At 40.0% G+C, this 25,048-nt stretch overlaps 2 protein-coding genes across 2 annotated transcripts; both read left to right on the forward strand.

Moving 5' to 3' along the window:
- Window positions 1-710: 710 nt before the first annotated feature.
- Window positions 711-7,586, forward strand: cstf1 (cleavage stimulation factor, 3' pre-RNA, subunit 1). Its single transcript, XM_026307965.1, has 6 exons — window positions 711-774; window positions 1,143-1,350; window positions 1,429-1,706; window positions 1,796-1,993; window positions 2,223-2,613; window positions 6,369-7,586. The coding sequence occupies exons 2-6, from the start codon at window positions 1,182-1,184 to the stop codon at window positions 6,626-6,628; spliced, it is 1,296 nt and encodes a 431-aa protein (XP_026163750.1). The 5' UTR covers window positions 711-774; window positions 1,143-1,181; the 3' UTR covers window positions 6,629-7,586.
- Window positions 7,587-8,360: 774 nt separating this feature from the next.
- Window positions 8,361-19,651, forward strand: cass4 (Cas scaffold protein family member 4). The gene is made up of 7 exons (XM_026307406.1): window positions 8,361-8,518; window positions 15,239-15,643; window positions 16,287-16,370; window positions 16,490-16,606; window positions 16,872-18,179; window positions 18,314-18,397; window positions 18,585-19,651. Exons 1-7 carry the CDS (start codon window positions 8,516-8,518, stop codon window positions 18,990-18,992), a joined length of 2,409 nt encoding a protein of 802 aa, XP_026163191.1. The 5' UTR covers window positions 8,361-8,515; the 3' UTR covers window positions 18,993-19,651.
- The last annotated feature ends 5,397 nt before the right edge of the window (window positions 19,652-25,048 follow it).

Consider the following 25,048-nt stretch of genomic DNA (forward strand, 5'->3'; position numbering starts at 1 on the left):
CTCACTGTTTTACTCTGTAACAGTCTTAGCCGCAGTCTTCAGTGTGTAACTCTGTAACTGCAAAGCTAAGACAAGCCTCCAGCTTTGTTGATGTAATATTACATCAACAAAGCTGGAGGCTTGTCTTGTTTTTATATTTTTGATGCTGTACTTGTACACCCTCTGCTGGATCTTGAGCGTAAGCCTAAATATCTGGGGTAAAATAAGGCTACATTGCACCTCAACTTTCCTGTTGTTATAAAAATGTATGTACTTTACTCAGTGTTTTCTGAAATTAAAGCTTAATAGCAAAGCAAAATAGATTATGGAATCTTTTGATTTAATTATATTTAATCTATATTTTTGACTAATCCAACACACTTGTGGCATTTTTTTTCTCCAACTGAAATCAATCTTGGGATAGATATTAGTGTTGGAAAAGTTACTACAAATATGTCACATTTGTAGATTTCTTTGCTTTCACTCCTCATCTGGACAATGTGGAGACAGGGTTGCTATTCCATAATCTGTCGGAGACCATTCTTTTCTTATGGAACCTGGTAGGTCCCCACCTCCGCATTTTTATTATTTTATTTATTTATTTTTGAGCATTATTTATTACTATCCGTCCAGTATACAAAATATGAAATGTCTGCATAACATGAGGCGACCTCAGTCTGTACCCTATAGTCCACGTGGTAGGCTGTGGGCGTCAGCGATGTGACGTAGGACGCAAAGACGTATAGCGTAACACACGTTTCATCCAGGAGCGCCATTGGAACTTCGGAGAGAGAGGTAGATATTTCATGTTTCGCTATTAATAACGAAAACGTAAGTTTTGTCCAGAGCTGTGAGCTAATATCATATTGTTGCAGAGTACATACGTCCAGCCAGTTTAAGGTTTTACCTGCCCTAATCGACTGTTGTTTTTCATCCGTCTTAGCTGTAGCAACAAAGCTAACGTTATTAGCAGTACTGCTAAGCTCAAAATCCATTCATTGGCAGTGTCTGGCCATAACGTTAGTGCAGTCACAGTTAACGATGAACGTTTTTAAACTTAGTTAGATGTAGCTAAACATCTCGTCTTGTGAAGCAAATATAACATTTCCACATCAGCGTAGTCAGAAGAGTAATAGTTGACATGAACTCTTTGTTACCCCTAGCTAAGCTGAACGTATTGACGGTCCGGTTCTGGTCACAACATGTTTCGTCCCAAACCAACTCTAAAGGACCGACAACACCTATACAAGCTCATCATAAGCCAGCTCCTCTATGATGGATACACTAACATAGCCAACAGCCTGATCAATGAAGTCAAACCTCAAAGTGTAGTGTCGCCCTCTGAGCAGCTGATGCAGCTGGCAAAGATAGGTGGGTGTTGTTTTTGTTTTTTTATGTTCCTTTTGGATGTGTTGGTTTAAGTGGCCCTAAGTGCACAAATCCTTTCAGGGATGGAGAATGATGACAGTGCAGTTCAGTATGCCATTGGGCGCTCAGACACGGTGGCACCTGGAGTGGGTATTGACTTGGAATTTGATGCTGATGTCCAGACCATGTCTCCAGAGGCATCTGAGTATGAGACATGCTACGTTACATCTCATAAGGGTCCATGCCGTGTTGCCACATACAGTCGTGATGGCCAGCTGATTGCTACTGGCTCTGCTGATGCTTCCATAAAGATCCTGGATACTGAACGCATGCTAGCCAAGAGTGCCATGCCTATTGAGGTGAGGCAAGATGAAGAATTGAAGTACACTGGACATTTTGGAGCCATTGTGCTAATTTATACTGTTCTTTCCCTTCCTGAATATGTTAGGTGATGATGAATGAGACAGCACAGCAAAACATGGAGAATCATCCTGTGATTCGGACACTGTATGACCATGTTGACGAAGTTACCTGTCTCGCCTTCCATCCAACTGAACAGATTCTAGCTTCTGGCTCAAGGGATTACACCCTCAAACTTTTTGACTACTCAAAGCCCTCTGCAAAAAGAGCATTTAAATATATACAGGTCAGTATTGATAGGCAGAATGTCTTTTACAGTTGTCATTATGTTATTTGTTATATGTTTGGCCAAATAAAAATGATCTGATGAATGTGAGGGTGCCTTGTTTCATAGATGCTGGATCAGCAAGTGTAAACATTGCTGCTAAAAATAATAAAGCTTGTGGAATTAATGTTTCTTTGTTGTGACTACAATTCTGTTCCGTCCAATCTTATTTTTGTCTGTGTTCCTGCAGGAAGCAGAAATGCTGCGTTCAATCTCTTTCCACCCTTCAGGTGACTTCTTGTTGGTAGGAACACAGCACCCCACCCTCCGCCTCTACGATGTCAATACCTTTCAGTGTTTTGTGTCCTGCAACCCTCTGGACCAACACACAGACACCATCAGTGGTGTCAGCTACAATCCAACTGCCAATAGCTATGTCACCTGCAGCAAGGATGGCAGCATCAAGCTGTGGGATGGTGTCTCCAACCGCTGCGTGACCACATTCGAGAAGGCCCATGACGGCGCTGAGGTCTGCTCTGCTATTTTCTCGAAGAACTCGAAGTACATCTTGTCAAGTGGCAAAGACTCTGTGGTGAAACTGTGGGAGATCTCTACAGGCCGGACACTGGTCAAGTACACAGGTGAAGATTTTTATCTTGCAAGAAACACACTGTAGTTTTAATTATGTATCAAACCATTTACATTTAGCAGATTATCATGATTTTAACCAGCAGCACTTATGATTTCTAGGGCACATTTCTAAAATAGACAGATCAGGGGTGCCGGGGCTGTACAGTATGAGCATTTGTTTCATGTATTGAGAGAAAATTTGCGTGTGAATGTGCAATTATTTGGGCACTTAGAAGCATTTTATCTGTACCTGAAGAGACCAGTGAGTGGCATTAGCAGATTGGGAAAAAATGGCTTTGGTGTTCATGATACATGCCGCTTCTTCTCTGGCTTGGCTTTTCACATTTGTGTTTGACCAAGGGTTGGGCTCATCTCCCGTGACACAAAGAGCAGACAATAGAACAGAGAGGCCACATCATAATGGGTAAATTTAATTTCTATGAACAAGCTTTTAAAACAAACAATTGATAGTTAGGTTCTAAGGAAAAATCTGCAAACAACTGAGGCTGCGAACTCTGAACCAAGACACTGTTCTCCAAAGGAAACTTTGGTTTGTAGACACCTTTTTATAGTTCTTAGAACCATTGGAGGAAGTGCCCCTTTTTTCTGTATCTGCACCACAGGAACTGAGATCTAATCTTAAGAGTTCTTAGAATATAGGACTGTGTGGGACTTTTTTTGCTTCCACTTCAATGACGTTTTTATGTTTAGTCATCAAACCTAAAACAGTGCGGCAGAGGCAACTGCCTTTTTTAGAGGTTAATTTTAGGTGTGTAAACAACAGCTTTTGTCACAGAAAAAAACTCACACAAATGAAGTGATGCCATAGTCCGGGCTGCCTACAGGACGCAGAAAATTCAAAGACATTTAGCCAAATCAAAACAAAATGTTAAAGTTTTCTCTAGCATTGTTGCTCAATGTCACGCAGAAGTGAGATCACTATAGTAAACATTAGCTGGCTTACATTACATTATCAACATTCCTATTGCCAGTAGGTACAGATGCAGTTCTATCAAACCCCAATCCTATTTTCAAAAGCCTAAATTGAATTATTAGAATCTATGATCTTCAAAGGGGATGCATTCACATAGAATGATGCAGTGTATCCTATTTAAAATTTCTTTAGTAATCTCATCAGTGCACTTAAAAATATATTATGTTGTATTGCATTGTCAAGTATATATGATATTATTCAATTTGCCTTAATTCATGTCTGTTTAACTAAGTTAGTAAAAACTGAATAAAAATGAATACAGATTGTATAAATGCAGAAAATTATTCTCTCACAAATACTAATAACAAAACATGAGGAGATATATTGGGTAATCATTCAGGCTGTGCTGAAGGAAGTAAAAAATTTCACAAAAACATTTAGTGGTTTCAGCATTGATAAACTGGCTCAAAATTTCAGTTAACTTTTTTTTACTTTTTCACCAAAGATGATCACTTTACATAATAAAATAATTATATTTATACAAATACAGTAAAATAAAATATGAATAGGGAAATTATATTTCATTGTGTATGAATGATGAACAAATGTGAATGCCATTTCTGACACGTCTATAAGGAATTCATTCAACAAGATGCATAGCATGATTTGATTTTTTGACATCAAATCATTTTGCTCACCCTCACCAAAGACATTTGAGGGTTGGTGTCGAGAATGTTCATTGATCTGTGAAGACTATATTGGATAGTAGCTACATGTCATTGTTGGCACTGAAGTGTTTCATTTAAACTGTGAAGCAGTCGACACCTGGGTCAGAACCTGCTGCTGTTGTAGGATAAAAATAGGGCTATGCTTTAGCTACAAATTCTGTATTGATATAGTTATATATTACTCAATACCATAACTGGCTCCTTGTCGTGTACATTTTTCAGTAATATCATAACATCAGTCACCGCTATAATGTATATTAGTAAATTCCAACCTGAACAATAGCATTTACACAGAAGAAACATTTTCACAAGAGGTCTTCCCCCTTTTTTTTTTTTTTATTTTTTTTTTTTTAATGAACATGCCGGTGTTTATACAGTGATGACACTTTTCTGTCTGAAATCTCCGCAAATCCTACAACCCATTACAAATTTAACAGTGTAGTGCACATTATCAGAAACATGTACTGTTTTTAGGTAAGAAGAGCAGAAGCTGCAACACAGTACACTTAAATTGTAATCTGGTCCGTGATGTAACTTCTGTCTTGTAATCGGAAGCGAGGGAAGGTTACAGGTTACGTTGTAATGAAGAATTGTATTAGTTGTAGGATTTCTTACAAACTCTTGATAAGCTGTTGATCTGCTACGCAAAGTGTTTAGTTCTGATTTCATCACATTGCTTTAGGCATGTCATATTTGCTTAGTTACAGTGTATGGTTAAAACTGGCAATAGCTAGCAATATGCTAAATTAGTGACACATTTGTATTCTACTGGCTCTGTACTCTTGCTCGTTGGCATTGTAATAACACAGTCAGGGTTAAAGAATTGGCTGTTTATGTCTACATCAGATAAACAGTATAGAAATTGGTGTCCTTCCAATACATGACTCCAATTTTAAGGCATAGGAAACAGCTGTGGAAGATCTTAAAATAGCTTTTTATTTACATTTACTTGTGTTGCACTGACACTTGTCTTTTCTACATCTGCATTATTTCACTTGTGTGTCTGTGAATTTGGACTCTAAAAGTTGACGAATTCACTGCTCAGTTCCAACATTAACACATCCGTTATTTCTCTTTTCTCATTAACAAAGATTGGTGTGCAAAGGTAGCAGTTTCTCATTTTTTGCCAACACAGATTTAACCAAGAACCACTAAAGTGGCAGGTCATATGAAGTGTTGCTATGAATGAATGAAGTGTCACTAATTAACATTAATTCACTGAGTAATTTGATAAGAACACAGTTAATCTCATCTGTTTTCTATTTAAAATACTTCGTGCAAGCAACTACTTGGCTAAAGATAATTTGCAAGGGGAAGAACCTCCACTCTATACACCACTGTACCGTTGGAGTGGATTGTTCAGAGTGATACATCATATCAGTAACATAAGTTGATCACTTTCTATAGTTTTTCTCAGGACCTTCAGTAAATGAATGAAACAGCTAGTGGAAAAATAAGGTGTTTCATATTAAGAAGGGGCTCGGCTGGTCAATGTCTTTAATGTCAGAAATGCCAAAGAGTGGAACCTGAACAGATTTGTTTGGTGATGAAGCTTGACAAGTAGGGCTATTTTACCAACTTAAAACTGAATCCAAATAGAGTGAACTATCAGAATCATCCCTAACTTCAAAAGGAAGCAAGAGTACTCTGACAAGAAGTCCTTTGTTTAAATATCTACTCATCATGTTAAGGATAAACTTACGGCATTTTGTTTAGAAAGATGAGTGCTCGCCCATATGCATATAATTCTTAATTAAGACATAACTGTGTCACAGGTGATGGAACAAAATTGTCATGTATCTGATTGTTTTTTATATTTTGCTTCTCTGTTGGCACTTCCCTATCGGTATTCACCCCCCAGTTGGCATTTATTCCTTTTCTCTATTTGAGTGAGCCTGAACAGACATGATTAATTACATCTGTTTGTTAAAACAATACCTGACTTTCCCTATTAATATGTAAACACAGATGCTCACTGACTCAGTTTGTTAGGTGCTTATGTTTTATGTATACTGAAACAATAAAGTTCAGTTTGTTTGTTATATCACCCAGCCTTATTTGGAAGTGAACCCTGCCAGTGACATGTTCCTATCTGCTGTTACAGGTGCTGGGCTGAGTGGCCGTCAGATGCATCGCACACAGGGTGTGTTCAACCACACGGAGGACTATGTGCTGCTTCCCGATGAGCGCACCATCAGCCTGTGCTGTTGGGACTCTCGCACAGCAGAGAGGAAAAACTTGCTCTCTTTGGGACACAACAACATCGTCCGCTGCATTGTGCACTCACCCACCAATCCAGGCTTTATGACCTGCAGTGACGACTTCAGGGCCCGCTTCTGGTACCGCCGTACCACCACAGACTGAGACACACCTGGGCTCAGTGTTTCCACTCTGCTGCATCCCCTCCCTTCCAGTCTCATCCTCACTGCCAGAGAACCAAACTGGATACTGGACTCTGCCATCTGTTGATGACTGTCTAAATCTTTTGCGGTCTTCCATGACCCTCATTGCTGTCTTCTGATCTGTAGCATCTTTCATTTTCATTTCATATGAAAATGCGAGACAGTACATACACACATACTGTGTGACAGTAAATAAGAAAACAGTGACAAATGTGCCATCTTAAAGAATAGATTTGGGTTCACTCAGTTTCCCATATGTATGTTAATGTATATTGTTACAATGGTCCCTCCTGTTCATAGATACCATTAAGAGATCTCTTCCTAAATTGCTTCCAGTATAATTCACCATGGGACAAAAATCAGTTTCAGGTTAGAATGAGGCTTCAGCAGTCTGAGTGGATATTTCAGATTTCCCTATTTTTGGTACTATCCCACCCTCAACTGTTAATTTCAACTTGGAAACACAATGAGGGAATTCTGTTCTAAAATGACTTTGGAAGATATAAAGCTGATCTGATTAATTCAGTCATAGTCACTCATATGATTCTCAGATACACTTGAAATATATTTTTGCATAGACCCAAGACTACAGATGTTACCTTGCCATAATTTCCATTAAGAAGTGATCTTTGAAATGGATGAACAGAATGAATGATTACAGCAAACATAGTCTGTTTCAATATACTTATGGGGACTTGGATGTTGAAAAAGTAAATGAAAAAATCTTTTGGATAACACTTTGAATAATACACTGAAATTTGTCAGGTTGAATTGAAAATCCTTTCACTGCAGTTGTAATCTCACATTTCTCATTTCTATGCCATAAATGACCACACAGCTGGATTGTTCTCTTTCCTACTTTTATACTTTGCCCATTTCTTGTAATTGAGATTCTTAATAAATGCACAATTCAAAAGTAAGAGTCTCTTCTATGATCTGCATGGCTCAGAACCCCAACCATAAACATAGCTATGGTAATATCCTGTAGATATTTTAAGACCATGTTTGTTGCAGCAAAAAGCGAGCAACCTGCAGAGTGCACAAACAGACGCCCATATGCCACAACACTCATTGTATGCATTTACTTTTGGTGTTTGTTTCTGGCTACATTTTTGTTTCATTTGCAGTCTGTCAGGAATTCATACTTGCCAGATTAGTTTTTGTTGGCAAATCTTTTTGTGTTTATTAATGTTAAAATTTCCCAACTGAGTAAGGCAACAACTCTGCTGATTTTCTGTCTTGACTCTGGCCTGCAACCTCCAACTGGAAGGTCACCCTGCCCCATCACCCCCTCTGTATTCCCCAACCCCCAACTCTCACAGGCATTGTCGTCTGTGTTCCCCAGACAACAACAAGGAAACCCACAAGAATTTCTGCTTCAAACAAACTTCCCCCAGCCTACATCCCAAACCTGCCCTAAAATTGTGATGTATATGAAGGACAGTTAAGTCGAATTTATTTAAAGGAAAGAGGAAGCAAAATAATAACATAACAAAAATTCCCTCACTTAGTTGGAAAAGTAAACTAGTGGCAAGTGAACTTCTGCTTTACCAGAGAAATGGAGGGGAAAAAGCAGTGTCAAAAAAAAAAAACAGCAGTGGGGTGGGGCAGCTGCTGAGCTGCGGGGTTCTCTTCAGCCAATGACACAGAGCTTTATTTCCCCGCCCAGGGTGTAAAACAGTCTGACTCTCAGTGACAGCTCAGACAATATGCTTGTGAGAAACAGAGCAGAAGTAAATCCCCAAGAGTTTTCACACACACTCATTATTGAGATGGTTCACTGAAAGCTGAAAACCTCTGGACTACCTTGCTTTTCTATGTGGACACTGAATGCAATTTCCTAACCAACATGGTGAGTCTCTCCTCCGCTTCTTTAAATAGGACAAATTGGTCTTTGAATGGTATTATGAATGATTTCTGACATAAGCTTTGAATTTATAGTGCAATATCTTATATTTCATATTTGTGTACTGTTGCTCTTCCAGAGAAATGTCTCTGTAGACCACTTGCTTCCATGTCACTGTAACTTGCGGTGTCAGCTACCACTTATTTCTATACACAGCCCCGCTGACCTGCTCAAGCCTACTGTAGGCTGTAACCTGATAGGGCTGATCCTGACACTGAGCTGAGACCAAAACTTTATGGGCCTCATTAACACACAAGCCTTTAGAAGTGAGATTATCAGCTCAGGCTGCACAGAAACATTTGATTTTGGGAAGAGTTGATAAATGTTGGGCTTTACATTAAAGGCCATGTGTGTCTTTAATGTTTTGGTTTATTTTACACTAATACTATATATGAATGATAAAACCAATGAATGCCTCATTTGTACATCTTTAAAAGCTTTTAATTATTCAAATGCTGTGGATCAAACTGCCTTTTAATATTTACAATTTTCTGCACACTTGTTGCTGTTCTGTGCAAGTTTTGTGCATATATGTTGAGAAACCATTTGTGTCAAGTTTGGTTCCCACACTTGCCTGCTGAAACCTTGCATTGTCTTTATGACGTCAGCTCACTAACTTCGCTAAATGTTACCAAAATTTATGTAGAATTTTAAGTTTGATTACTCAATGGTGGTCCACTTGTTTTTTCTCTTGGATTGCAGGCAAAGAGTGTTAAAAGGCTCACTCCCCTTTTGCAAGCAATGATCAATGGATGTGTATGATTTAATCTCTATATGTCAGTTTTTGTCATAAGACCCTCAGAGTAACTCTGTGCGGATGCACTATAGCCAACAACAGCTGGGAAAAACATTAAAATTTTGTATAACAAGAAGACTTTGCCCTAATTTCTGTAAAGCTTTGTTAAGTCTAGTTAGACAGTTGTGGATCTCTCTCTCAGACTGGGATCTGCCAGTTCAGTCAGTATTTGAGTTGGGGGTGTTTGAGTGGAAAAAGTTTCCCAGGACCTGTCTAGAGCTCATAGCAGAAGGAAAGGACATGTATCATCCTGACATGTTCCAATTCAAAGTCATTTCAAGACTGAGCTCATCTTATTCAATGCTTCTTTAAAAAAAAAAAAAGAAAAATGACTAGTCGGGGATGATGACTAACTGCTAGTGTAAGCAATCTCACTTCCGTTCTATAAGGTTATTTTGTGCTGGAATTTATTCTTTTTTTGCTTGTAGAGAGCTATTTTGGGAAGCATCGTGTGCTGCTGTTGTGTCTGCTTTTATCATCTGGTAGCAGGAGTCAGTAGACAGTCATGAGGGCTTACACAGCAGGAGGTTGGCATGGAGAAGTGGCAGCATCCTCTTCACATCCCACTCAAGGAAGTTGAAATCATTTTCTTGAGTCTAATTCACCATCTGTCCCTTTTGTTGTCAGTCCATGTGTTAAACTGCTGAGGATTATTAATCAACCTCAAAAGTGAGAGGCCCTCATCACTCATCCTGTCAGCAGTAGGATCCTAAATAGACTAAACAGAGTAAAAAAATAAAATTTACTGGGTCAATAACCAGCATAATAATAATAATAATAAGAAGAAGAAGGACACATAACTGGATAAATAAACAAATATATAACAATGGCTTGCAACAGGGCAAGAGCAATGTTTTAGTTCAAGCACACTGCTCTTATCAGTAATGTTTCTAGCAGCTAGCGGAAGTTGAATTCAGTAAAAAAAAAAAAAAAAAAAAAAACTCCAGTTAATCCAGTGTATGTTACTTACCCAACTCCAATTCATTTATGTAAATACCAGGATTGTACCTGGTATTTACAATACTAGTACCTATACTAGGTACTAGTATTGTTTAAGGCAGTGGTCCTACCAGTAAAGCATGTGATTTTTTTTTTTTTTTAGTTTTTAATTTTAAGGGTACCCGATTTATTTATTTTTTGAAAAATTATGCTTAGTCTAATTTTTTCTTACCAGACTTGAGCTCCAGGTCCTGAAAAAAATCATTTGAACTGCAGCAGGTCCACTTGCTATCATTCTTCCTGGGCTTTCAGCAATAGATCAAAACATCTGTTTGTGTATCACGTTGCTGTGTTTCTTTGCATATAACTGTCACAAAAAAATTGATCTGTGGAATATTGCGATACCCTTGGCAGGAAACAGTAGCCATATGCTCATGCATGTGCATGTCCTTGAATGCCTGCTATTAGCATATGTAAATAAAAGAGGAATCTGACAATCAAAACACTGCTCACAAAAGTAGTGCTACAAATCCACAGTACCAGGTACCTTTGAGTAAAAAGATTCCCCAGTTTGCTTAAAGCTGTTATTGTAATGCCTCAAAAAGAAGGCAGTCATCTTCAGATGTTTCCTGTAGGGCCTTCAACTTTACCTTTTATCTTTAGAGTAGGCAAAAAGGCCATTTTTGTTTCTGCAGGGAGAAAGACTGCAACATGCAACAGATCTTCACTGCAAAAAAGCCTAGTGTCATTGTAAGTCAGATTTGCTACATACATTATTTCAAACATCAAGCATAATTTTAAATAAAGTAACAACTACAAAATGACCACACAATGAGTATTAAATGTTGTGACAAAAGCCAGCAGATGAAACTGAGGAAGTGTGAGTATAAATAAAAGCAGAGTGAGTGGGAAGATAAGTATTGAGCAGTGAGCCTGCAGCCTGGCAGTTATCTACCACTCCTCACATTGTCCAGTCTGTCATCCACTGTTAGCGCAAAGCTGATACTTACTTTTAACTACACATTTGTGGTTCCATCATGGCTACCACATGTATCTTGACTTCCTTGCGAGCGTTGATTGTGCACTTCAAAAAGTTAACACAATGGTTTTGTGAGGTGCAGTTCAGAACTTCACCACCAGTTTTTTCTATTTTTTAAAGTCCTTAATACTTGAAAACTTTTCAAATACTTGCACCAGTAATCTAATCTCCTGCACTGTTAGAAAGCTCAAGGCATTACAAGCTGACTCAATATTTTTCCTTCACTAATACAGATTTTCAGATCTGATTCGGGAAAAAAAAAAAGACTGATTCTTTCTATATTGCTATATTTCTATAAGAAGATTAGCTGGATGTAGAACGCTGATTGTCAACTAAAAGGTCCTAGGAAGTCTTCATCAGTCGTGTGTGTTTGTGTATGAGATTTTGACATAGTTCTCACCAGATTCCATACAGGAAATACCAGGGCAGCCTCTTCTCCGATTTGTTTGGGTTGGAGAAAGGGTTGACAAAGGTGATTTTCCAAGCAGCACATCTGAGGATCATTTAGGATGATAAAATTGATCGACCAGGAGCAAATTCCCAACATGTCGAAAGATAATTTACTAAATGCCTTATTCAGTGTTTTTCCCTCTGTTGCTCTGTCTGTCTCTGCTTCTCCTTCTCATCTTTTGCCCCTGATCCCTTCTTTGCATCTGAGATACTGTGGGAAAGTCTAATATGTCATATTTACTGACTTCCTGTTGAAATTCCAGAAAGACATTATGTCAGCTATGTGCTCTGCCACATCTTAAACACTCTGCTCGCCCCTTTCTGGCCGTGAAAATGAACGTTTCTGAATTTAGTGAACTGTACACCCACATTGGGTGTTGTGCTGAGCCTGGCATGTGTCTGAATGTTTAATAGACAAAGTACTGACCTGGCCCTGAGGTCAGCCCCTGGGTGTCAAGGGGTGAAAGGTTAGGATGAACCAAGAGGCCTTCATTCCAATACTGGGAACCACTTCCTGAACTGATGTCTGCTGCAGAGGCTCTCTGGGACTGGACACGTTGCCCTAACTGTGTGCCTGTACAGGTGATCTCTGATTGAATGAGAAAGAGATTGCAATTGCACAACAGCATTGCTCTTTTAAAATGGGGATTTCCATTTGTTAACACAATTATGAAATACTTGATGAATTCACGTCATCTGCTGCAGAGTAGTTACCTAATAACACCACCAGTGATTAATTTGAATCTGAAAGCACTGAGGATAAATCATCAGTCCTGCATCCTTCTTGATCTGACAATCCATCAACTATGTCACATTTACAAGTAGAAAAAAAAACTCATGCTCACTCACTGCAGTAAACAGGAGTTTTGTTGCTATAGCTTAATTTGTTCTAAGATGGCCAGTCCTTATGATGGTTAATGTTGACTTTTTTCCCCACTGACTACTGTTATAGTAAGATTCGGCACTTATCACATAATTGGGTAGTTGGCTTTGTAAAATCAAATGTGCAGATTTTCCACCTTTTTTCTTTCCATATTTTTGAAAATCAAATATCTTTGGGGTTTGGAGTGTTTGCCAGACAAAACAAGTTATTTAAAGACATCACTTCCAACACGTTTAAACACATCACAAGTCCTGTACAGTTGTGATGAACACTTTTTTACTGGGGTCTGAATGCAGCAAATAAGATATTGATGGGAACGGTAGTCATCAGATCAAAATAATAAAACTCTTTAAGATATAGAATTTATTGTCTTTCTTGCAATATGCAAAACACGGTAAAATGAAAAACAGTGTCTCTTCAATTTAGACAATATAAACAAAAGAAAATGTGATTAGTATAACATATAATATATTAATAACAAAATGATCAGCATTTGCAGCTTTTTTTCTGCCATAAAACTGTTTGTCATGAAAAGAACTTACTTTATGTCTGTATTTGTGTCTATTTTAGAAGTAGCTTCATTGTGTGACCCTACCCCATGGTTTAAAAACCATTTCTTGGTTTGTGCCTGACAGGCCCATGTTAATTTGTGAACAGGATGGAGCAACGAGATGGGAGAGACCAGGGGAGAGGCAGAGACAGCTGTGCAGTTTGAGTGCTGAAGGCCAGCTGTCAGAGGGGCTGATCAGCACAAGCAGGCGTGTGCAGGAATCCAACAGTCACAGCTGAATCTGACTTTGTTACTGTACTTGGTGATAAACACACAGGCACAGAATCAAGGGGCACAAGCACAAAGCAAGGCAGGGACTCTTCTCGTTCTGGAGAAGTGACCTGAATTCTGATAGTTTCATTGGTTGAACTGTGGTTTGAACACTGAAATATGTAGAAAGTAGACAGATTTAGGTGCTGTCACTATTCAGGTCACACAATACATTATGTTTTGTGGCCAACTTGCAAGTACAGACACTGAAACTCCACAGGGTTTAAACATTATTATTTTGACCTAGATAGAGAAAATAAATGAGTAGTAGGTACCACAAGCAGATGATCGTGTGATGATAGTGATGATCCTGAAACTAATCAAATGTCATCTGGGACAGTGTACACTGAGGATTCCAGGGAGAAAGTACAACGTAAATCTCTGTGGTGTGGCTGTTGACTGTCATCTGACCCTGTGTATTTTGCCTGCATGTCTGTAGCATGAACCAGAGGATTAGGCAGGGAGTTTGCTGATGCTTGGTGTGTGTGTGTTGATGGGGTGAGGGGGGGGAGTCAGTTTGCACCACAGGCCTGCATCTTAACAGGTGCTGAGCGTGTTGGGCTCTGATGGTGAATGTGGTCTTTGTTGCAGAGGATTCAGACCAACAGAATGCCACCCCCCTCCCACACACACATCAGCTGAGGGTGGTGGGTTTGTTTTGTCGACAATCTGGCTGTCTCTACCTCTACTGCAACAGTTTCTTTATATATGTTAGCTTTAAGTACTGTAATTGTTTGTGTAATGAGCCAAGAAATGGAGTGCATGCTGACACCTATGCATTCCACTTCTGTCACAAATACCTATATGTTAAAGCGTGAAACCTGTGGTGGATATGACACTGACCTGGCAGCTGCCTGTTATGTTGCAATTCATTTTGTTGTCTGACAAATTGTGGTTAAAGTCAACACAAGCAACATCATGACACAATAACCACGCATGTTTATGTCATCATCCGATCTATGTCAAAAATATATATTTTTTGTACACCCATTCTGTGTGTGTGTGTGTGTGTATGCAAGGAACTCAAACCACAAGTTGCTATCTGTCAACTCAACTCTGCCTAGTGGTTTTTGTTTAAGGGCATGTTTCATTATTTAACTGTTTGCTTCTCCAGCATGAAAAAACACCACCACAGCACAGCAGTCACAGTCACAGTATGTAGGCCAATCTGACTTCACATGCATAGAAAAAACTAACACAGTTAAAGGCCTGCCTGATTAAATACAGTGAAAACTGCCTCAACACATTCATAAAACAGTTTTTGTTCTTCTAACAGAACACAAATGGGATTCAGAATATGTACACCGAACTGAAGTATGATACCTACATGTCAGCGTATTTTTGGAGTGAGAGATGGAATGCTTTCAAGCCTGAAAGAGGAAGCTTTGTAAAAACTTCTTTTGCATTTCTGTCTTTGTAGGAAGCACAAATAGGAAGTGAAAATGAAGTGCAAAAGAAGATGTCATTTAAACTGACTAACTTGTGGGTTATAAAATGACTTTGTGAGATATGTTTTCTGGGAATGTCTTGCGAACACTTTACATGAGAAAATGTTTTTCAGCCAGCAGCACCTAAGAAGAGCTATTCAGAAATGCAGTTCAGGGCCTCCAGAATAAAACAAATGCAAATTTTACTTTTACAAAGTTTACATAACTTAAGTCTCCTACTTTTGTCGAGTAACTGTCTAAACAAATGGTTACTTCATAACTTATTTCAATTTTCTCTGTTCTTTATTTTAGAGCAAACTCGCCAAAGCTCTGTATGACAATACAGCGGAGTGTGCAGATGAACTGGCCTTCAGAAAAGGAGACATTGTCATGGTAATAGATCAAAATGTTGCAGGCACCAGTGGTTGGTGGATGTGCTCTCTGTATGGACGGCATGGTTTGGCCCCTGCAAATAGACTGCAGCTCTTACCACAAACTGTAACCAGTCCAAGGTCCCTATGTCATGCCACAGAAAGATCCAAATTAATTGATACCGAAACTGATGATAGTATGCAAAATATCTACCAGATCCCAAGTGTGCCTCGACTGTCCAGCAGTCCAGCTTATGAACGCATGGACATGATATACAAGGTCCCGTCCATTCCTCTATCAGCTTCAAAAAGTCCAGCTCCATCAGAAGGACATGTGGGAAACAAGGTATAACACGTTTCTGCAGAAAATTCTTTGTTTATGTTTAAAAGAGAAAAATGTAGATGTGACTCTTTTGCTACAAGGTCAAAGTTGGTTCACTTCCTTGGGAAGTGCTATTTCTTATGATTAGAGAGGTAGACTGTTGCAGAAATGCAATGCTGTGAACCCCCTGCTGGCAAAAGAGCTTACAGATGGGAACCGGGGGCCTCTCTCCATGGGGACAGGCATGCAGTAGCAAGGTCTTTATGGGCCTGTAAAAGGCAAACAGACACAGACCTCAGACACTTTTAACTGCTAACAGCAATTTATTCTGCTAGCAAACCCAGAAAGAGAGAAGTATCTGTATGGGTGCATGTTTGGGGAAATATATACCCATATGTTCACCATTCTCCTTCCTGCTCAAGGGGAGTCCTGTTCCTTTCTGCAGTAGCCACCTCATATTCAGTGAGCAGCATGGTTTCTATTACTGAGCTATGTTAATTGGCAGTGTATTCATAATGGGGTTTCCTGGCACTCTAAAAAGGCTTCAGAGCGAGCACTGTCCCTATAAATGCATTGATGCGGAGTTCAGTGAGGTAGCTTTTGCTTTGATCAAGTGCAAGTGTTGCCAGTCCACTCTGATATTAGAGCCTGTCTGTCCTGTCTGCAGTCCATTTCCTTCAAAATGGTGTCCAGTCCAGAAGGGGAGGTTTATGATGTCCCATGCCAAGCGAGACGAGCTTCTATTTTACCTGTGAGTTCCTGGACACACACGCAAACAAACAAAAATGATCAAAAGTAGATATTTTCAACTGCCCCTTAAGGGGGCATTGCTCTGCTGTCTTCATTTTTATTGTGATCTTATATATGCAGGCATCAACAACTCCAAGACGCATGTCACAAAAACACTCACTGATTTCAAGTTTGGACCTGGAAAAAAGATTTGACTCTCCGAAGAGTTTAAGGTGTAGCAGTCCAGGAGACTCTTATGTAAGTTTTAGACATTACAAGGATTATTGAAAGAACTTAAAATATGCTTACTTTGAAATGCAGTCTTTGTTTCTAAATCTTTTAAATATTCTTCACCTCTTCTAAGGCTTCATCATAGTTGAAACAACCTAATATGTTTCCACTAATGGCGTGGAAAAAGCAGCTAACGTACTGAGCGGCAGCACTAGGCACAGTATTGAGTGTAGTTCACCCATGATTTTTTTCACCATTTTAACTACTTTGACAACATTGTTCTTGTGAACAGGTGTATGCAGTTCCACCATCTTTGCCTCAGGACCCGAACTATGACATCCCTGTCCCCTCAGCCACAGAAGCCCAAACAAAAGTGAATGGTGGGTACAGCACCCTTCCCAATCCATACAAGTCTGAGTGGATCTATGATGTCCCAGTGAGTCCTGAGAAACAAGGTTCACCCCAAGGCTCCCATAAAACCATGCCCTCCAAAGCCATTTGCAGGCCTCTCTATGACACTCTTCCAGCACATGCTCGGCCCAGTCAAAGAAAAAATCCAACATCACTTTATGATATACCAAAACACAGTTCACTTGAAGCCTCCAGTCCACCCAAAGATCTGCCAAGGGTCCAAATTTATGACAAGCCCCCACCTCAGACTCTTCCAAAAGAGTCAATATATGATGTTCCAGCCCAGGAGGAACTCAGTGCCCAAGTTCTTAGCCATCCACCCAGTGATCATACACCCCTAGAGTGCAGGGGTGACTCAAACAATGCTCATGAAAGGGTGCGGCTGCAACGGATAATCAATTTTATGGCCTGTACATCTTTCCATGACCTTACAGGAACTGGGGAGTCACTGGTACAGGAGAAGAGCAAGACAGGTAGAATACTATGTCACACTGCAGCAGATAGTCAAAGAAGCAGCACAGCCTCCAGCTCTTCCACCAGCTCCTGTGACTCTCTGGCTCTCAGCTCATCCTCGCCAGAGCCTCTGCGAGAGGTCACACTCACGCAAGAAGAGGCCTGCCGCAGACTTCTGGACCTGCAGGAGTCTGTTTGCAAAGCAGTGCCCAAGCTCATGGAATTTGTCAGCAGTCACTGGAGGAGCAAAGAACATCTGAAGAAACACCTGAATGAGATCAAACAAGCAGCAGAGGGGATTGCATGCTCTCTGTCATGCTTCCTAAACTTCGCCTTGGATGTTAAGGGTAATGCCCACCGCCTGACTGATGCCAATCTTCAGACTAGGCTCTATAAGCAGCTGTCCATCGTAGAGGACTCAGGCGTGATCCTACATCAAACAATGAGTGCTCTGAACACAGCTGGCTGGCCCCTCAACACACTGAGCCAGGATCCAGGGCAGGTCCAGACACCTGATCAACTGGAACGCTTCGTTATGGTTGCACGCACCGTTCCAGAGGACGTCAAGCGTCTAGTATCCATCATCAATGCCAATGGCAAACTTCTGTTCAGAGCTCTTCAGAAGGATCCAGAGGCTGTCAACACCACAGGTCAATTGGAGGCAAAGAAGAGTCCTAACAGGAGTGAACAAGGAGATGATTTAGTGGAGGATGACAATGACTACGTAGAGCTACAGGTAAAAGCTTAGCTCTCTGTCATCATCACATTTTAAACAGGCTACTTAGGGTACCTGATCTTCTAACTAAAAACAAGATAACTAACTTGCTTATTTGCATACTTAGCAATATATATGCTTTGGATTTTCTTCAGAACAAAAATGAAATTGAAAAGCAGCAAAAAGAGGTGCAGAGGGAAGCAAAAGAAGATGTCACACCATTCTCCAACAAAGCACTGGTGAGTATTTCATATTAAGACAAGAGATTTGTTTTTGCTCAAAAAACTCCTTGGCCTGTTTGAAAATGTGATTTTTTACATTTTCAACAAAAATGTAGCTACTAACAATTTAAGACTTTCTTAGTAAACACTGTGATCAAATATGTGGCCATTTTCACCTTCTTTGTTCCATTTCTCTGCTGCCCAGGCTGATAACAGGCGCCAGTCCAGCACCAGTACAGGAGAACATGAATCAGCCTCCCTGTCAGAGCACTGTCGGCTTTACTTCGGCGCTCTCCAGAAGGCCATTGCAGGATTTGTTGGCAGCCTTCAGGCTGGCCAGCCACCAGAGAAATTCATCTCGCAAAGTAAATTGGTGATCATGGTGGGCCAGAGACTGGTGGACACCCTGTGTAGAGAGGCCCAACGTGCAGGTTCCAGCCAGAGCCTCCTATGTAAAAGTAACCACCTGTGTGCTCTCCTGAAGCAGCTGGCTGTGGCCACCAAGAAAGCGGCACTGCACTTCCCAGATAAACAAGCCCTACATGAGGTTCAAGAGTTTGCAAAGGAACTGGCCCAAAGAGCACAGCACTTTCGGATAACACTTGAGCTATAATATATATGTAAATTTGCTTGTACAGCAAAAGACATCATCAGTTTTTTTTTAGCTATTTCTTTATTTAGTCATTTTATCATCAACGGCTTTTTAGCTTCACTAGCCAAAAAGGTAATTACTTTTAACTGAATGTTGTAATAATTAATGCTGGTTAAATTTTAATGTTAAAATGGTCACCAGGAATAGCAAAACCTTTTAAATATGGAGATGTATTTGTATTAAAATAAAAGACAAAGTGGAGTTCCAAAATAGATTGCACATTTATGATATATTATTCAAGCCAGTTTGAAAATGCAATTTAACTACAAAGAATATATATATTTTTTATAATCCAATTTCATTTTCTTTGAATGTTGTTTGGTATGTGGCTCTTTTATGTGTTTTATTACTTTGTTGTATAAGAGGTATACATTCAAGATTCGTAGTGTAATATTTTTTTGAATATCTAGATAAATACTGCAAAAGATGTGTTATGCATTCCCAAACTTTTCTTAAGAGAAGCCTGAGAGCAACACATGTTGGATTTTTATTGATATTAAAATTAACAACAAAAAACTGTGTTAATGTCAGTCTGAAGCTTATAGAAATAATATGATTTAATCTCCTAGGCAAAATGAGTTTTATTTTGCATATAAAAGTGAATTTCTTATATATTATATATAATATATTATATATATATTAAAAAAAAAAAAAAAAAATTCCCGTCTCACCCCTATGGGTGGTGTGTCCTTCTCAATCTCGGGTCCTCTACCAGAGGCCTGGGAGTTTGAGGGTTCTTCGCAGTATCTTAGCTGTTCCTGGCACTGCGCTCTTCTGGACTGAGATCTCTGATGTTGTTCCTGGGATCTGTTGGAGCCACTCTCCCAGTTTGGGGGTCACAGCCCCAAGGGTGCCGATTACCACGGGGACCACTGTTGCCTTCACCTTCCACATCTTTTCTAGCTCTTCTTTAAGCCCTTGGTATTTCTCCAGCTTCTCATGTTCCTTCTTCCTGATGTTGCTGTCACTTGGGATCGCTACATCTACCACTACAGCTTTCTTCTGTTGTTTGTCCACCACTACTATGTCCGGTTGGTTAGCCATCACCTGTTTGTCGGTCTGTATCTGGAAGTCCCACAGGATCTTAGCTCGGTCATTCTCCCTCACCTTTGGAGGCGTGTCCCATTTTGACCTTGGGACCTCCAGCCCATACTCGGCACAGATGTTCCTGTACACTATGCCGGCCACTTGGTTATGGCGTTCCATGTACGCTCTGCCTGCTAGCATCTTACAACCTGCTGTTATGTGCTGGATTGTCTCAGGGGCATCTTTGCACAGCCTGCACCTGGGGTCCTGCCTGGTGTGGTAGATCCCGGCCTCTATCGATCTTGTGCTCAGGGCCTGTTCTTGTGCCGCTACGATCAGTGCCTCTGTGCTGTCTTTCAGTCCAGCTTTTTCCAGCCACCGGTAGGACTTTTCGATATCAGCCACTTCTTGTATCTGTCGGTGGTACATGCCGTGCAGGGGTTTGTCCTGCCATGATGGTTCTTGCTCTTCGTCCTCTGCATCGGGCTTCTGTTGCCTGAGATATTCACTAAGTATTCCATCGCTTGGGGCCATCTTCCTGATGTACTCATGGATCTTGGCCGTTTCATCTTGGATGGTGGCTCTGACGCTCACCAGTCCCCGGCCTCCTTCCTTCCTCTTAGCGTACAGTCTCAGGATGCTGGATTTGGGGTGAAGTCCTCCATGCATTGTGAGGAGCTTCCTTGTCTTGACATCAGTGGCTTCTATGTCCTCTTTTGGCCAGCTTATTATGCCAGCGGGGTATCTGATGACCGGCAGGGCGTAGGTGTTGATGGCTTGGACCTTGTTCTTCCCATTTAGCTGACTTCTTAGGACTTGCCTTACCCTCTGTAGGTATTTGGCTGTGGCTGCTTTCCTTGCGGCTTCTTCCTGGTTCCCATTTGCCTGTGGGATTCCAAGGTACTTGTAGCATATATATATATATATACAGTGGGTACGGAAAGTATTCAGACCCCTTTAAATTTTTCACTCTTTGTGTCATTGCAGCCATTTGCCAAAATCAAAAAAGTTCATTTTATTTCTCATTAATGTACACTCAGCGCCCCGTCTTGACAGAAAAAAACAGAAATGTAGAAATTTTTGCAAATTTATCAAAAAAGAAAAACTGAAATATCACATGGTCATAAGTATTCAGACCCTGTGCAGTGACACTCATATTTAACTCACATGCTGTCCATTTCTTCTGATCCTCCTTGAGATGGTTCTGCTCCTTCATTGGAGTCCAGCTATGTTTAATTAAACTGGTTGGACTTGATTAGGAAAGGCACACACCTGTCTATATAAGACCTTACAGCTCACAGTGCATGTCAGAGCAAATGAGAATCATGAGGTCGAAGGAACTGCCCAAGGAGCTCAGAGACAGAATTGTGGCAAGGCACAGATCTGGCCAAGGTTACAAAAGAATTTCTGCAGCACTCAAGGTTCCTAAGAGCACAGTGGCCTCCATAATCCTCAAATGGAAAAAGTTTGGGACGACCAGAACTCTTCCTAGACCTGGCCGTCCAGCCAAACTGAGCAATCGTGGGAGAAGAGCCTTGGTGAGAGGTAGAGAAGAACCCAAAGATCACTGTGGCTGAGCTCCAGAGATGCATTAGGGAGATGGGAGAAAGTTCCACAAAGTCAACTATCACTGCAGCCCTCCACCAGTCGGGGCTTTATGGCAGAGTGGCCCAACGGAAGCCTCTCCTCAGTGCAAGGCACATGAAAGCCCGAGTTTGCCAAAAAACACATGAAGGACTCCCAGACTATGACAAATAAGATTCTCTGGTCTGATGAGACCAAGATTGAACTTTTTGGCGTTAATTCTAAGCGGTATGTGTGGAGAAAACCAGGCACTGCTCATCACCTGCCCTTTACAATCCCTACAGTGAAACATGGTGGTGGGAGCATCATGTTGTGGGGGTGTTTTTCAGCTGCAGGGACAGGACGACTGGTTGCAACTGAAGGAAAGATGAATGCGGCCAAGTACAGAGATATCCTGGAAGAAAACCTCTTCCAGAGTGCTCAGGACCTCAGACTGGGCCGAAGGTTCAACTTTTCAACAGGACAATGACCCTAAGCACACAGCTAAAATAACAAAGGAGTGGCTTCGGGACAACTCTGTGACTGTTCTTGACTGGCCCAGCCAGAGCCCTGACCTAAACCCAATTGAGCATCTCTGGAGAGACCTGAAAATGGCTGTCCACCAACGTTCACCATCCAACCTGACAGAACTGGAGAGGATCTGCAAGGAAGAATGGCAGAGGATCCCCAAATCCAGGTGTGAAAAACTTGTTGCATCATTCCCAAGAAGACTTCATGGCTGTACTAGCTCAAAAGGGTGCTTCTACTCAATACTGAGCACAGGGTCTGAATACTTATGACCATGTGATATTTCCGTTTTTCTTTTTTAATAAATTTGCAAAAATTTCTACATTTCTGTTTTTTTCTGTCAAGATGGGGTGCTGAGTGTACATTAATGAGAAATAAAATGAACTTTTATGATTTTGGCAAATGGCTGCAATGACACAAAGAGTGAAAAATTTAAAGGGGTCTGAATACTTTCCGTACCCACTGTATATATATCTATATATATATATATATATAGATATATATATATAATATTAAATGACTAGAGTTTAGTAGTGTTATTTGTTATTGCTAATGATACAGGAATGTTGGCAGCTTCGTTATGATAAACTGAAACTGCACACAACTCCATTTAAAGTTAACCACCCACTGTTCTGCCCACACAATGCAAAAACTAAGTAGAATTTCCACTTTCAGTCTGGTGGTACAATGGAAAGTTACAGTAATGCAAATGTGTGACACATTTATAGATTAGACTTTTCAAAATTAAGGTCCAGTTCTAAAAATATTGAAAGCACAGTCCCTCACTTCCTACCTTGCAGGATGTATATGTGGGCCAGATAGTGAAATTAGACAATTCTTGATAACTTGTGTAATAAATTGTATTGTAACCAAGTACTTTTTCAAAGTTAGACACCCAAAACGAGCCACTGTGGTTCACCATGTGGAAAATAACTGATTACTGCTGATTAAGGCCACTTCTTTAAGTGAAAAGAAGTGGCTTCTTTTGCTGTTTTTTTAGGCTGTAGACAATTCTGACCAGTCTGTCTTTATGTGGCCCTGTGATGGACTGGTGACCTTTCACCCGAAGAGAGCTCGGATAGGCTCCAGCAGATCCCTGTGACTCTAAATAGAAATAAACGGGTGTAGAGGATTCTGACCATCTACACACAACATCTGGAATCTACTTCATGACTGACTGGTAATTTAACTATATTTTATACATTCAAACCACTGTTTGCAGACTTTGAAATTGATAAAATTGCATATTTCTCATCAACTTAAGCTCAATAAGTCATAATGAGAAAGTGAAACATGTTTTCAGAAATGTCTGCAAATGATTCAAAATGAAAAACAGATTATTTCTTTTATGAAGAGATACTTCACAGTGCGGTAAGAAGGTAAAGCACTGATAGACATACCACTGTAAAAATCTGCCAATCCACAGTTGGAATATGCAGAATTACTTACATTAAGTCTGTTGTTAGGTAACATTACATATACTTGAAACTCTTTTGCTAAAACATACTCATTGGTTGTTTTTTTTTAGAACTTTGAGGCTAAAACTATGAATGCTTTGACATCTTTGACATCAGCACATTAGGAAACAAAACCCCCAACCAAAGATTAAAAGTTGTCAAGAGAAGTTCTCCTCCAGCTTTTAAGAACCCTCGTGGCGGTGCTGTTTGTCAAACATACATATTAAAGAGTTGGAACCCCGGAATACCACACGTATAAGAAAAACCCTGACTATGTCAACTATAACCATCATCATCCACTATTTGTTATGGACAAAAAATTGACATAATGCTAAATGCTGTTTCCTTTTGTTTCCCATTCTGTGTTCTGTGTTCTTATAAGTAAACATTGTTTAATTTTCAGAAAATCTTATTGCTTTGAAACCTGACTGAAGAAATATCTTAATCATCAATCATTCAACAGAAGTCCATAAACAGATCTGCATGCATGTTTTGAGTAGCAGTTTTCCCAGGTCACTCATCACCCAATCAACATCAGGCGTATGTTTTTAAAGCCTCCTGTGGCGACCAATCATCAGTTGCAAATCACATAAAACCACTCAACATATAAACTGCTTTATATATCTAAGACCTTATTAAGGCTATATGTTCAACTGTTTGTAAAATGAAGATCAGATTTGTTTCTCTTTTCAGTATCTGTTTTACAGTAGGTTAGACACAATTCCTTATAGGCCTACAGGCCTTAGAGTAGGAGCTGAGAAGAGTAGAATGTGAAGCAATAGCATAAATACGCATTTCCATTCCTAATTGCTCCCTTATGTTCAGCTATTCTTAGTTTAAGTTGTTGTTTGGTTTGACTCACAAATGCAAACACACACTGGCATTTAAGCATAGAGCTAACATGTGTGGCCATGCAATTTATAAATTCTTTAATCTCATATTTTTTCTTTTATATGAATGATAAAATATTTTGGTGTTGTGTCTAATCACCACATTTACAATTACCATGAATTTCCTGGAAGAATCCAGTGGGGTTTTGGGTGGGTTCTGTAAAGCCTATAGAAATCGAACCATTAAATCTCCAATATTTTTTCCTCTTTTGAAGCAAAACTGAGGTAGAAAACAAGCCAGATGTTGTAAAGCAGAATCACATTTCAAGACTTTCAATGTTTTTAATTATTTTTCACTGTCTCCAGAAATGTTGTTTTATTCTTAGACATAAAACATAACAATTGATTTCTTTGTAAATGTGTAGTTCTATTAAATGCTAGATCAAGTCCTCTATCATCACAAAATAACTTTTTGACAAGTTCATATCCCTTGCTTGTTTACAGCGTGTTTTTTGCGAAGGTTTAGGCAAAATTAGGCAAACACAGACGTAGGCAACAGCGAATCCTCTTGTTTCTTTTCTGTGCCCTCGTACGTTCGTGTGCGCCATTGCGT

This window comes from Mastacembelus armatus, chromosome 5 (assembly GCF_900324485.2).
Source record: "Mastacembelus armatus chromosome 5, fMasArm1.2, whole genome shotgun sequence".
Taxonomy (NCBI): Eukaryota; Metazoa; Chordata; class Actinopteri; order Synbranchiformes; family Mastacembelidae; genus Mastacembelus; species Mastacembelus armatus.